The sequence below is a fragment of the Sebastes umbrosus genome, chromosome 16 (genome assembly GCF_015220745.1).
Source record: "Sebastes umbrosus isolate fSebUmb1 chromosome 16, fSebUmb1.pri, whole genome shotgun sequence".
NCBI lineage: Eukaryota > Metazoa > Chordata > Actinopteri > Perciformes > Sebastidae > Sebastes > Sebastes umbrosus.
In genome coordinates this window covers 17430422-17445503 of record NC_051284.1, presented here as the reverse complement: position 1 = coordinate 17445503, position 15082 = coordinate 17430422, and the positions used below count along the sequence as shown (strand labels likewise).

The following is a 15082-nucleotide window of genomic DNA, read 5'->3' as shown; positions in this document are numbered from 1 at the left end:
AAAATAGATACAACTGACATTGAAGTTTTAAACTGCTGACCCCATATTACATATAATTCACAACTTACACTTAGTTTTTTGTATTTATTTATTAATATTTTTAATTTACTTATTTTTATTTTTTTTGTCCTTTCCTTTTTTGTATTATTTTTATTATTTTTATTTTTTTTGTATATGTTTCATTTATGTTGCTATCGGATTTAAATTAATTTATATGTATAAATGTAATTGTTTATGAAATTAACTCTGCCTATTTAATGGTGCAGTAATATTGTTATAGGTACGGGGGGGGGGGGGGGGGGGGTATAATTTGTTTATACAATTATTTCTGTGATTTATTGGATTTTGTACAGAATACCAGTAAAAAGACTTTGAGTAAAAAAGAAAAAGCCTGTTAGTGTCAATGAGTAGCTACGGTTACTTTCATACAATATCTTTTTTTCCCGACAGCCTTCGTTGTAGCTGCTTGAGATGGCCACCATGGAGAAAGAAACCCCCTTTAAGAAAGCTGCAGCGCCTTCTGTGTCCCAGATTAATGCGGAATATGTCACACAGGTAATCTCAATAATTATACATGTACACTACACTGTGGTCCAGCACTGTATGTTTAATTAAGTTTTCCCATGCTGTAAATATGATCTCTTCACCTGCAGTCAGTTTTGTGCATACCTGTCACTGATCTAAGTCTGTTAATTGAACATGAATTATGCTTTCATAGAAGGTCCTACTACAACTACATCCTTTACTTTACTTAAGTATTTATCATGTTGAACGTCTAAGTTTTCCCTCCATATACCACCCTGTAATGCGTACTTTTTACCAACTTCTGTGTTGCTTTATGAACTTTTGTATGATTATGCTGCCATGTTTACTACTATTGATGTTTTTTTCTTATTTCTTGTTACAGTTGGCTAATAAATACTGGGCTCCTCATGCAAAGAATAAACTACCCTTTGACGCTAAGGTGAGTTATATGCATTGCTGCATCTTAGAGATGTCAATATATATATATATTTATTTGTAATTTAACTACTTTTAAGTAAGTTGCAAACACATGTTCTGTATACTTTATTTATCGTAAAATTAGTAGTAACTTCTATGTTTTAGTTTGATACAATAAAATGTGATGTAGGTTTAAAGTGCTGCTTTTACCAGTCAATTAACTCTACTTAAACGCACATTATGGTTTTAGCATTGCGCGCCTTTAACTCCTAAGAATTTTAATTTTTTTTGTGTTTTGTTTAGGTGATGGACGATGTTTACGAAAAAGAGATTCTCAAGTCCAAGTAAGTAAATGTATATTATCTTTGACTTAAACTTTAATCCAATGAACACATTTGTACTTATTTATCTTTCTCTATTGTCTTCTTTCCCTCACGTTTTCAGATTTGCCATCAGAAAAATTATGCTGCTTGAGTTCAGGTGAGATATTTCACTTCCTCTTATTCCCTCTTTTAATGAAGCAGCCAATGAATAAATAGTGTTTGAACAACTTAGTGGATAGATATTCATAAATTATTTTCTCGTCTATCAGCCAGTATCTTGAGAACTACCTGTGGGTGAACTACACTCCCAAGGCGTCCAGCAATGCCTACCTCATGTCCATTTGTTGCATCGTCAACGAGAAGTTCAGAGAGAATGTCCCAGCATGGGAGGTAAGAAATGCAGTACCTTGTCTAAGACTAATTGTCATTGAAGGGTGACCCCAGCGTCTGAAGAAGCAGTTACCATTCGAATCGATGGCTATCTACAACATCACTTTATGTTTTGAATTGTGTGTATCAGGTGTTCAAGAGGGAGCCTAGCCATTTTCCATTCTTCTTCAAATGTGTGATGGAAGCTGTATTGGCGGGCGAGGAGGCCATCCTCACTCTGAAGGAACAAACCGTGCTGCTGGTCTTCCTGGACCACTGCTTCAACAGTCTGGTGTGTACCACTACAATGATATTCAATGTCTTGACTCAGCGGAGGAGTGTGCAACTTTGATTGTGTTATGTTAGTGCTTGTGGGGTCAGTGAGTGGAGTTGTTGTTGTTTGCGAGTAATCAGCTAATATTTTGATTACAATATTTATATAGTTTAAAGTAAGATGGTTTGTCTGATAAACTTGGGTTACACAGATTTATTAAAAAGCAGCCTTGGTAATATAAACCACACTATCGAACATTTAAAAAAAAAAAATCACATTCATTATATCATAAAATCTGTATTTCTGGACTTGGCAAGAGTGGTCATTAGTGTACGTCTAAGGCTGGGCAATATGCCGATATATGTACAGTATATCGTCCAAATGATATAAAAATGTCTATCCTATTTATTTACACTATGGTTTTTGTCGTGATATACGCTAGGCCTATATTTATTTTTTTTCACTTCAAACTGTTATGTTCATTTTGCACTCAAGTTCTTAAAATGATAAAATACTCAGTACTTTTCATTTGTCCAGTATTTAATTCACACAGGAGTATACAAAAATAGGCTTTACCATGTGTTTATTTAATATAGACTATTTATTTATTGAATTACCAGAAAACATGCTATATCGTGATATATATCGTTATCCAGATATGAAATGATCTATATCGGGATAGAAGATTTTGGCCATATCACCTAGCCCTACGCTGGATAATTAAGATGCTAAACCTCAGATAAAAAATACATTTAAAAATGAGAACACTTTGATTACTTACGTCACTGTGGTATATTCAATTGAAAGACTTAAGAGAAATCAAGGTGTGTTAACCATTCTACCATTACCTCAAATATGTTGTTACGGAATTTGCATGAGAATTTGAACAATCAGGGTTTTGCCTCTAGCAGGTTAAAATTGCTTCTTACTCATTAATGTAAGCTATTCCAAATGCCTTGTTGCCCAATGATAAATATGGAAATTAAAGCAATTGTTGATAATGTCCACTAGGTGGCAGTAGTAGACTAGGCAGTACAACTTAGGTCAGCTCCCACCCCTCTGTATCCTCTGCAGCCGCATTAAACCACAGGGAAGCACTGCAGATGTCTCACTTTAAAATCTGCTGTGATAGCCTCCTGCACTTTGATTGTATCCTATAAAGCCCTCTAAATATTTTAGTTGCAGACTTTTATTATGGGCTGAAGTGTAATAAAAATCTGTCATACACAGTGCATTTTGACAACTAACTCTCTCTCTCTCTCTCTCTCTCTCTCTCTCTCTCTCTCTTTGTGCGCCTTCCTCCCAGGAGGTAGATTTGATCAGAGAGCAGGTGCAGCAGCTCATCTCTCTGCCTATGTGGATGTGCCTCCTACCAGTAAGATGTCAACCTATTACCCTAATTATGTTTTTCTGGTGGTTATTAGCACACAACTAGTAATAATGTTGTTGATTTTCATAGTAAAGAATTACCTCCTTGCTACGACACTAAACCTTAGATAAAATTGCCTGCTTACTGATTTGTGTCTTTGCAGTCCAGACTCCAACACGAGCTGAAGAAAGTCCCAAAGCTGCAGAAGTTCTGGAATCTAATCAAAAAGAAATTTGATAAGATGGACGCTGACGAAACTGAACAGTAATGTTGTTTTCTTTGCCTGCGTGTTCAGATCTATACAGACTAGGGAACTGTGTTTTGTATCCTTTTGAATTTCTGATTTGCTTTCTTTGTGTCTTCCTCAGGGCAAAAAAAGAGAGGGCTTTCCTATCAGTGCTCATTAAAAAGTTTCTGGGAGTTCTCACGTCAATTCCGCCATCAGGTAAATACATTCATTTCCCTTGGGATTTCACAGTGTTGTTGCGTACAACTACTAACATGGAATTCCTTCAGCAAGACGAATGACCATTAGATATTGGTCATATTTTAATAAAGAAATAGGGCATCCCTGGTGTGGATTTCTACCTGCAAATAATGAGTAAAATGAATAATACCAGGTCACTCTCTCTGTGCTTTTGGTCCCAAAGCAGGTATTTGCATGTGCTCTCTCTACCTTCCCCAGCGTGATTAATGTACATAGGATTTTCTAGAGCTAGCACAGTGTCAGATCGCACATCTCTACATTCCATATTTCCAGTATGAAACACAACATTACCCTTTTTCATCACTATTTCAGTTGCACTATTCCCTCCCTTTCTTTCCGAGTCGTGCGGCCGCTGAAGGAGCATGTGCTCCAGCTGCCATACAGCCACCGGCGCTGACTACTATGTTGTAATGCAGGCCGACACAGAGGCCCCCCACCTGAATGCTAAAAACAGAACGTGTATTTGTGTGTTTAGGTAGAATTCAAACCTGACAGAGTAGATTACGATCCAAAGCCCAGCAGGGTCCACATCACTCTAATGCGTGCTGCATGCCTCAACTTTAAATACGCGCGCACACATACACACCAACATGCTTAATGAGGGCTGAGGTCCCAGGCATGCTGCTGTGCTGGCAATGCAGTATCTCATAGTGAGGCTCGCACACTCAGCATGGCACCTTGGTGTTGTCCACATGCGTTTGCTGTCCTCATATCCTCGGTGATAACTACACAGCCTCCTTTCCACTGCTACATCTTATCGTTCCTTATCTTTTTTTGGCCTTGTATGTTCATATAGTCATGTCTGCTTGTCTGTCAGATTGCATTATGCGTTCCCTGATATGAAGTGAAGTGCTAACCTCCTTTCTTTTCCACAGGGCCTGTATCCATGGACAAGGTGCATTACTGCGAGAGATTCATTGAACTCATGATTGATTTAGAGGTAAGACACATCCTCTCCAAATTTGACAATCTTTTGCCATTTTAACTTCCTCTCTCTCTTTGATTGCTTTATTTAAAATGTACAGTGCGAGATGATGCACTCAATCGACTAAGCAGACACTCATTTTCCACTGTGTGTGTACAGCGTATTTGCTTAATCATGGTATTCTGATGAAGGAAGCGGTGTAGACATCTGTCTCTGCAGAGCTCGTTTGCCTTTTGTCCTTCACATTTATAGCTAACTCAGGTCAACAGACAGTGGCTGAATGTCCAGCCTCAGCTCCAGCCAATGCGTCTGTGTCATTGCTGTCTGCAAAGCTATGCAGTATTTGAAACGGTTGGCTTTGATTGAAGTATGAGAGGTTATTTTCAGCTTGATGGCTTTTGACATCTGATATAAGGTGTAAGGAGTAAGTGTCTGCTAGACATATATTGTTGTGACCTGAGACTCAATTCCCTTCTGGGATAATCCCAGTGTTTGAAGGAGCAGTTGGTAAGAGTACGACTTGGCATTTTCAGGGTGATGAAATGGCTCGTAAAGGAACTTTTATGAACTATCATCATATTGGTTCATTTAAAAAGAAATAATGAAAGGTACAGTGTATAACATCTGGTTGCATTTAGCGGTGAGATTGCAGATTGCAACCTCTCCCGTGTGCCAAGCGTGTAGGAGAACTACGGTGGCCAACGTCAAAATGTGAATGGCCCTCTCTAGAGCCAGTTGTTGTAGGAGTATTGTAGGTCATTTGGAATATAGCAGAGCCAGTGCGTAGAGTGTTTGTGTATGTGGGAAGTGAGTGGTGAAGCCGGAGAGAGAGAGTGGCGGTGGCGAATGTGTGTGATGGTGTTAGCGAACAAGTGAGCTTGGGGAGCAGGAGACAGAGACGTCAAGGGAATGTACAGTGGAAATTTCTGCACAAACTGCAGTTTGTGCAGAAATAAATGCTGCAGCTCCTCAAGACCAACAGAGGTTTCCTGTGTCTTATTTCCCGGCGGCTGAGTGGAGTGAAGCGGGTTAACTCTGGTGCGAATAACGCTATCGACTCCGGCCCAAGCAGGAAAAGTTAACTATAAATATAAGTTAATTATACACTGAAGAAAAACAACTTATTAGTATTCTATTCCATTTCTGCCAATAGATCCCCATAATTGTTACACACTGGTCCCTTAAGGAAAATAGAATTTAACACAGTGTTTCAGGGAGGCAACCTTGCCAATGAGGTTGGCTATCTGGAGTGAAGACACAATGTCACATAAGATTGTTGCTGCTGCTGCTGCTGCCTGTGCAGATCTCCTGTTTCTTGCGAGGGAGCTCAATAGATTTCATCTGGCTGTCCTGCTGACAGGCCGGCCTTGCTGTTCCTGGCAGCGGCTAGTGGCCGGCCAGCTAACTGTCTCCAGAGACATCTCCCGTCCTTCAGCGCTATCCTTTTACAAAGCCTCAGTTCGCCTGAAATCCATACTTCCCCTTCTCTGATGACGACCTGAAAATGAATGCAGGGAAAAAGATCCCTGTTTTCATGCCTCTTGTATGCCGGCTGTCAGGACTGTGTTGAGATCAAAGATGGCTGTTGGATATAAAGGTATCCGTTCTCTCGGTGTTTAGGTATCACTTGCTGCACCTGCGGCCTTTGAAGAGCAGTTTTCAATGAATAAAATAATAGATATTTCGTTTTGTTGGTGTTTTGCATTTCAGTATTCCATTTCATATTCTATTTCATAATGCAGTTTTTCAGCCTTTTATAATGTGAGAGATTGAACCCTGTTTTTGTTCTGTGTGGTGCACCAGTGATTCTCTCTCAGACTGTCATCAACATATACACAATATTTCTTTTATTATATTCCTACCAAAGCAGCTCTGTTATCTCATTTTGACAGGTTTCCTTGATTTGCCTTCATGTCATGTTTGCTTGCTACAGCAAGCAAATAAATGATGGCTATAGAAATCATCTCACTGCCAGTCTGCCTTATTGTTTCCTCTCTATCACATGTTTCAAAACAACCTCAAGACAAAAAAAGACCATGGATCAATAAGATGTATGGATAATCATGGTCCAGATGATGGGAAATGTGGTCATTGTTGAGCCAATTGATTCTTTTGACCCCTGAGAAATGTCCGTTCATGCAATACCTAAATCTTTTTTCTGTCATGGAATGCCCTCAGACCATCGTCCTGCTAATTTGGCTTATCTTTTAGTTATTTTGGTCCTGTCCACTGAAGTAGAATTTCCCCCTACATGTTTATGTTACCGAACACATTCCAGTTGCATACAGTTGTTGTAAGAGCTTGAAGTTCAGGTATTTTAGCCACAACTGTAAGCATGTAGTTCAAAGCTGTAAACATGGTGTCCTGTGTGTCTAGGCCCTGCTGCCCACCAGGCGTTGGTTCAATACAGTGTTGGATGACTCTCACTTGGTGGTCAGCTGCCACCTGTCCAGCCTCACCCATAGAGAGAAGGAGGGACACCTCTTCTGCCAGGTACAATACACTAGCAAACACAACGACATGTATGCATGTACACTTGAAAATGATTGTATGCAAGCACGCTGAGAATCCAAATCAGCTCTGCTCTCATGTGTAGAAGTAACTTGTATTATTGTCTCATCTCTGTAGTTGCTGGACATGCTGAAATTCTACACAGGTTTTGAGATCAACGACCAGACAGGAACTGCTCTAACGGGGAAAGAGATGACCACCCTGCACTATGACAGAATCCTCTCCTTGCAGGTAAACAGCATTCATAAAGAGGGACAGACAGACATGCAATGGCATAATCAATCTCAGCTGCCTGCTTTGGTTCTGCTGTTGTTTTTCACTGAAAGTGTTCGGGATGTATTTCATTGATCTCTTTGGGTATTATTGTGCAGCAGGAGAACGTGGCTTCATGTTGTGGGAGAGAGTAACATGAACACAAAATTATACTGCAAGCTACCAAATTTGATATAGTTTTGATTCATAGTTGTGATAATAAATGTACGGATACTTGGTGTTGTATATGTAATGCCACATTCTGGACTTTTTCTCTTTTTATGGTCTTCCATAATCTCTTTTGAGTTGCTTATCTTGGTCAAGGCAATGTAGTGTATGTAATAATGAGTAATATAGTTTTACAGTAGTGGTGTGTGTTTGGACATCAGTCTGAGTGTTTTGCTCTGTGTTTTCTGTCTTGCAGAGGGCAGCTTTTGCTCATTTCCCCGAGCTGCAGGACTTTGCTCTGTCCAACGTAGCAGCAGTAGACACCCGAGAATCCTTGACCAAACACTTTGGGCATCTGAGGTAAATCAAAACATCCGAAATGAATCATGACGAATGAACAAGTGCACTTGCTGCTTGTCAGTGCACATATGGAGGGGTGTGGTGGGAGGGTATGCATGATTGGAGTATAATTACAGTGAACTGTTAACACTAAAATTCTGTAGCACCGGAGTGGCATTTTAGCTAACGGGACTACTTCCTGATGTGTAAATGTACTGCATATCTACCTAGAGCTGGCTCACCCTTTTTGCGTTTTACCATTCTGCCTCATGTACAAGTACGTGTATGTACTTTATGTCCTTAAGAGAGCACATCGTAATTTCTCAAAGCGTTGTCAGTGGCAAAGAGTTCAGCAATTCGTCAGCAGATAATATACAGACATGACCTTTTATTTGAGGTTCTCCTGATCACCATAACATACACAAGCCCCACTTAAAGTACAAGCACACATGCAGACTACTTATCTTGTTCCTATATCGCAGTGTAGCATCAGCACCACCGTTGCTGCCTGACTTCCCTGCTAAATGGCAGCTAGTGAGCCCTTGAACAGGCAGCTGGTACCAGCCAGAGAGAGAGGCACGCCTCATTAATTTAATCGATTTGCAGTGGCTTGAGAATAAACTCTCTGAACAGCTGTGTTTGTCAGATCATATTAGCCTGCCAAAGAGCTAAAAAGCACCCTCGCTTTGATGAACTGGCCTGCGTGTGGTTTTTTAAACTTGTACACATGCGTGAAGGGGAGTGAAAATACATTGATTTATTGGTAACTTGTAATTACTTCTGGGTTTCCTTTCTTGGCATTTTGATGCCATAATGACAATTTTAATTTATTGCCCCGAGCTTTTAGAAGGTCTTTTAAACCACCAATGTTTTGGCTCAGTTTGTGATGGCTTTATTTGTCGTTGAGTTGCCGTGTTGGAACAACACAGATTTCCTCTTCGCAGTCGATGTTTGTATATCCATCACCTCTTTTTAACTTCTGAAGTGGATTATAAATTTTTAAAACCCCAACCTTTAAGTTTCTTTGAGTCAGGCGGAGGGTTATGAGCCGGGCTGAGCTGAATCAGGTAAAGACTTGAGCTGAACCATTTCATGTATTTGTAGAAGCTCTGCTCCTTTTCCCAGATTTAGGGTTTTGAATATAGCAGGAATTGCATTGTTCCCTGCTCCACAACTGTCACCAAAGCAGCTCCTGGGTAACTCCAAATATGCCGATCAGATTTAACGAGGCACTTTTCATCCAAACAACTCACGCTAATGCCAGTTTATTCCAGCTGCGCTACCCAGGGGCTAAGCTCCCAGTCACCCGCCGCTCTGAATTTATCCGCTAAGTCCCCCAAACACACAAACGCAGCATTATTGCTTAGTCTGCCCACACATATACACACCCATTTTCTCACACATACACACTTCTTTCAGTTACATAAAACATGTACGTTTGTGTCATTTCAGGCCAAAGAATGATTTGACTACGTGATCAAAGAGTATGCATCACTTTGTGAAATGCTAGCAAAATTGACGAGAGGCATTACTAGTGGAAATGCCCAAATAACGGGCGTAATTAGTTCTGTGGCTTTGCTCTTCAGTGTGGGCCTGTCATTGGAAAGGGCGTTTAGATTTGATCAATTCCACTTCTCATTTAATCCTGATTCCTATTCTGAGGATATTATGTGACTAAGAAAATAAAATTAAAAAAAATGTTGACAGCATAACCTACCTTTATTTTCAGCAGATTTAGACTGTCATGAAAGCTGTTTGTCATAGTTTTTTTTGTTTTTGTATTCGCCTAATTAAAAAAGAATGGCTTGTCAGGCTGACCAGCTAATGTCTTTGGTAATTTGCTCTTTGCTAAAGTGCTGAAATTGCACATTAGCTTTATAAAGTTGCTGTTTCATGGCTTATCCAAAACCTGAACAAGACAGCCTTCAGGCTAAAGAGTGAACTTACTGTAGACCGGTTTCTATTATGTCCCCATCCTTACCTTACCCTGCTACTAGCTCAGCTGTCAGTCATGACCTGGTCCAGTCATCTCCATTACTCATACTGAGCTGTTGTGCTGCTGTTATTTTGTTGCTAAGGGAAGGAATGTCCACATGACCTATGCCAGGGTCATCCATTGGGCCACCAAACTGCAACATTGGCAGAATTGCCACCCCGCTGCCCAAGTGCGGCATCACAAGTAGCAGAGTGCATGCACATACACGGATACAGTCGGTCAGTGCCACGTGTGGCTGTCCAGGGCTGTCCAGGGCTGTCCAGAGCTGTCACAATGCGTCCAAGCCCTGTCCTTCGTTGTGTACCAGACCCTGCCCCGTGTCACAGCGTGTCAGCCTGATTAAAACAGGTCGTTATGCGGAGAGCCATGCCTCAGCTTTCCGAGACGGAGATGGGCTTTGATTTTCATAATCCTGTCGCATCAGTGTGCCCCGGCCCCTTAACACACCCATGCTGACAGGGCAGGAGTGAGTGTCAAAGCAAACAGAAGAATTGCTTTGTGCCGCAGTGCTAACAAGCACAAAGCATTTGATAAGGCTGTGTATCTTCACACATATAGTGGTGTTGCCGTCGCCATTTGAAATATCTTTCACAGAAGAGGAAGGCAGTGTCCCAAAAGAGAGGCTGAACCTACACGTTTGCTTTTTGTAAATGTGATGCACTGTAATGATGCATAGTCGGAATGTTTTTTTAATCATTCTAATATGATTAGACATCAGATTGTCCCCTTCTCAATCTTAATCTTCACCATTTCAGTCATTACCAAATCGTTGTCTTTGGACAGTAATCAGTTATTATTTGCTTACCGTCATCCCTGGATAAGCGCATCAGCCAAATGTGTAATTTGCAAATGCAACTTTTCTAGCTGACTAACCACTTGTTTATCTCCTCTTTCTCCGTAGTCCCAATACGCTCCACCGGGTGGCCTCGTATCTGTGTCTGCTGCCAGAGCTGCCTGAAGGACAAGACACCACCTATGAGAAGGAGGTTCTCCTTGAGCTGCTGGTGAGTGCAGTCTGCTTTCATTAAACTGGCAATGTGGGTAGTTGAGTCTTTAAGTGTTGGTGGCAGTTTTTTTGGGGGTTGGGTGTAGCATTTAGAATTGTCAAATAAATACGATGTTAAGTGTTTTTCATACAATGCTTCAACTGGGATGTAGAGGATGGAAATGGAGACAGGTAGCAGTGACATATGGTCCATGAACTTGAAAAAAACGTATGGGAATCCAGACTTGTCGGTTCAAACTTATAAACTAGGAGCATTTTTAGTAGAAAATATGGTCTTATTACTTTTCTGTACATCAAATATTAAAATATTTATCCTAGACAATATTTAATGCCTCAGACATTTGAATTGATTAGATGGAAATGGTGCAGTTGTGTGAGGGAATGAAGCAATACTTCAGGCGCTATGTGCTTGTCAACTGGCATTATAAAAGATGCATAATTGGTATTGGTGCACCTCTACAAACAATGCTGGCGAACAGTTATTTTCCAGAACAATAACTGGCTAGTCAGCGCTACGGCATAATAGGTTTTGTATTTCTCATTTTAAAGTCATTAATTTAAGCCCTTGACCTTGGAATACATATAGTATCCCCTCTTCACTGCCCGTCCCTCTTGAATTTGCCTGCTAATCCAATTACTGCTTTATGTGGGCATTTGTGTGACGTAGGGTAAATTGAAGACAGTGCTGATGAGATAGAGAGCCATTTTTTTCTTTTCTTTAAGTATCTCTTGAAAGGCTGGAGCTAGTTTGATTGTGCTCTCTGGTTCCCCTTCCATCGCTCTCCCAATTTTCATTTTTAAAACCCCTCCGGGAAACTACTGGACCTTGTCCCGCTAGTCTCGCTAATACACACTCGCACATGTGCTGTAGACCTCTTCATCAAAGTGGGTGTTTCAAGGCTGTCCGGCGGTTATTCATAATTACCCACTCAGACCCTCCCCAGGTCCTCTCCGAGAAGCGATGGAGAAGAGCTGTTTCATAATTATCTGATTAGATTGTTGCAGAAGACAATGTCAGGAGACTCATTTGTTTGCGCCTGAGGTTGCCCCCAACAACCAACATCTCTGACCGAGTGCGTTTAAGAGGAAGAGGGCCACGGGACTAGAACTCTGCCACACGGTAGCAAAACAATCGTACTCACTGCAGAGAAGGGAACATATACTCATAGATATGCTTAGGGAGGAGGAGCCATTCTTTTTGAGAGGCAGTACTGCAGTTACACCAGAGCCAATGTTTAGGCTGTTTACTTCCTCTGGTGGCACAGATGAGCTGGTTTGTATTCTAAGGGAGACATCTCTCCCCTTGACATAGTAAATAATTCATGTCTTTTTCCAGAAGAGTAAGAACACAATAGCAAAATGGTTGTATGCACATCCGCAAAACCTTAGCAGGACAGGTGCTGGGTTCAAAGATTAATGTTAATTAAATTAATCAATTAATTATTATCATAATAGCGTGCATTTGACATTACTTGAAAATAAGTTAAATGAAGAAGCGGTCTAAAAGATAAAATAATAAGGTGGTCGGTCCGATTTCCAAAAAGCTGGAATATGCCGGCTAACGTAAACCCTGGAACCAGTCTGTCCATTAATCTATTGGTCGAGAAACAGAAAATTAAGCAGAAACTACTTTGGTAATTGATTAATTGTTTCAGTCATTTTGTAAAGCAAAAATGTCAAACATTATCCGGTTCCAGTGTCTGAAATTAGAGACTTTGCTGCCTTTCTTTTCTTCTTTGTTTTATATATTAGTAAACTAAATCTCTTTGTGTTTTGGACTGTTGGTTGGACAAACGAGACATCCGAATATGTCACCTGTGGGAAATTGTAATGGCCATTTTTCCCCTATTTGATATGTTATGCTATGTTATAGACAAAACCATAGATTAATCAAGAAAATATTCCCTAGATTAACCGATAATGAAAGTAATCATTAGTTGGTTGCAGCCCTTGTGTTATCATAAGAAAATAACCAGTAACATCATAACTACTCAAAAACATTCATGATTCATATGTGTTTAACATATTTGTCTAATGTTAAAAGACCCACCCACATCACCCACTGATCATAACACCTGCATAATCCTGTTGCTATTGATTTAGTACTTCCAGATGTCCAATGACTTGGTTGCCAGTCCATCTAGACATAAACAAGTGAACAAATATGATATCCTGGTTTGATAGTCCAAAATGTGTAAATGTTTAGCCCTTAACGTAGCCTTTATTTTTATGCTCATATTTAAGCACACACATTTTAAACACACTGCCCATTTGAGGTCTAGCAGCAGAACTACATTGAGGATGACAAGTAATAAAAGACATCTGTTAAGCCAGATGTTATACTGTGGGTATGATGCAACAGATTTGTTGAGTGACCTGATTTTGTGGAAATGTTTTTTCTTTATTCCCTGGTCTGTCTTCTAGTAAGGGAGAAGATAAAGATCCTAGACATTGAGCCAAAGGGGAAGAGGTGCATTTGTTTATTAACACAATTTCTCTCCGTCTTTGTCCTCTGTCTCTCGCAGGTGTCCCGTCACGAGCGCAGAATCTCTCAGATTGAGCAACTTAACCAGATGCCCCTTTATCCAACAGAGAAGATAATCTGGGATGAGAACATCGTACCGACGGAGTACTACTCAGGCGAAGGTGTGTGTTGCATGTGTGAATTGTGATTGGGTTTACGTGTCTGTTTTGAGATAATGTGCAATAGAGGCACACATGCTAATTTGAGTGTCTAGTCAGTGCCTCATACTCCCAAGTATACACCCACATCTTGTGTTATCTCTTATCCTGAGGGCACTGAACTGGCACCTTTCTTGGGGAATCCTCTTTAGTTGGCAAGGACACCTTCAACAACTCGCATACTACTGACCATTCAAGCAAAATCCCTTAAGCATATTACTTTGTCTGTAACATGTAGACATTCAGTAGTCTGTGTAGAAGCAACAATTTACAGTACATTTAGATGATATTACAGAGGTAGATATATATATATATATATAACTTTGGTCATTTTGTAATTGTATAGAAAAAATAATTGACCTTTTATAGACTAATTGTAAGTGTATGTTATTTAGATTATTATTCACTCTGTCTCTATCTGCTTTTCAGGCTGTCTAGCACTACCTAAACTGAATCTCCAGTTCCTGACCCTCCACGACTACCTGTTGAGGAACTTTAACCTCTTTCGTCTAGAGTCCACCTATGAGATCAGACAGGACATCGAGGATGTGGTGTGGCGTATGAAGCCATGGTGAGATGTCCTCAATTCTGTAAAGCTAAAAGGAAATTTGATCCAGGATCTCTTATTGTTTTCTTGGTAGCACATTTAAATTTCTCACATTTAAAAAAAAAAAAAAAAAAGATTCTAAGAAGTCTTTGTCACATAGTCATATTTTCAATGTGTGCAATGAAATGATGGAGGTTGTTAGTGGTAAAAGGTTAAAGATGCTAAATCCAAGATTGAGAGCATTTCTATTGCTTCTGCACGGCTCTCAACATGGCGACGGGTGAGCTGGCGGCTCGCAGCTAACGGTGCTAACTGCGCCAACAGTGGAAACAACAGCAACTGTTGATAGAGTTAAAGGGACTGTTTGTAACTTTTTAAGCGTATAAATGTAGCGGGTCGCCACACATGCGTGCTCGCATATGCGCGTTCGCGTGTGGCCGTTGCCTTTCCTCCTCTGCCTGCCTGCCTGCCTTCACTCAGAGAGCGCGTGCGTTCTCAGCTTGCTCCACCTCTAGACGTGAACGTGCGCTCACTCCACACTGCTGAAGAGTTAGTTTAGCTCTGAGAATATCTAGTGAATGTACAGTGGACGTTTGTGCAGAAATAACTGCTGCAGCTCCTCCAGACCAACAGAGGTTTCCCGTGTCTTGTGAAGTGACGGAGCTCCTCAGCTAGTAACGTTATCGTCTCGTTACCGACCGGGTGCCTGTGTCTCCCTGCTCTCTCCGGCTGCGGGCAGAGAGAGCAGGGAGACACGCTGCAGAGCCCCGCTGCATCAGCCTGCGCTGAGGCAGTAAAAGCTAACACTAAGATCAGATCTAAATCATGTTCATGGAGAGACCTTCGTCTGGTCAGCTAACATTACTGCCAAGCAGCTGAAATATAGAGTGAT

The 15082-nt window shown here is 40.7% G+C and overlaps 1 protein-coding gene across 1 annotated transcript in view; it reads left to right on the top strand.

Annotated features, from left to right (window-relative positions):
• The window catches only part of aqr (aquarius intron-binding spliceosomal factor), a 57905-nt gene that overhangs the window by 1253 nt on the left and 41570 nt on the right, over positions 1-15082 (top strand). Inside the window, exons 2-17 of the mRNA XM_037746185.1 lie at positions 451-555; positions 908-964; positions 1246-1286; positions 1387-1422; positions 1535-1655; positions 1786-1926; positions 3215-3283; positions 3441-3541; positions 3646-3722; positions 4640-4704; positions 7066-7182; positions 7318-7431; positions 7877-7980; positions 10857-10959; positions 13487-13607; positions 14073-14214. Coding sequence (XP_037602113.1) covers positions 472-555; positions 908-964; positions 1246-1286; positions 1387-1422; positions 1535-1655; positions 1786-1926; positions 3215-3283; positions 3441-3541; positions 3646-3722; positions 4640-4704; positions 7066-7182; positions 7318-7431; positions 7877-7980; positions 10857-10959; positions 13487-13607; positions 14073-14214 — 1493 coding nt within the window. The 5' untranslated portion in view covers positions 451-471. The remainder of the gene's footprint in view (positions 1-450; positions 556-907; positions 965-1245; positions 1287-1386; positions 1423-1534; positions 1656-1785; positions 1927-3214; positions 3284-3440; positions 3542-3645; positions 3723-4639; positions 4705-7065; positions 7183-7317; positions 7432-7876; positions 7981-10856; positions 10960-13486; positions 13608-14072; positions 14215-15082) is intronic.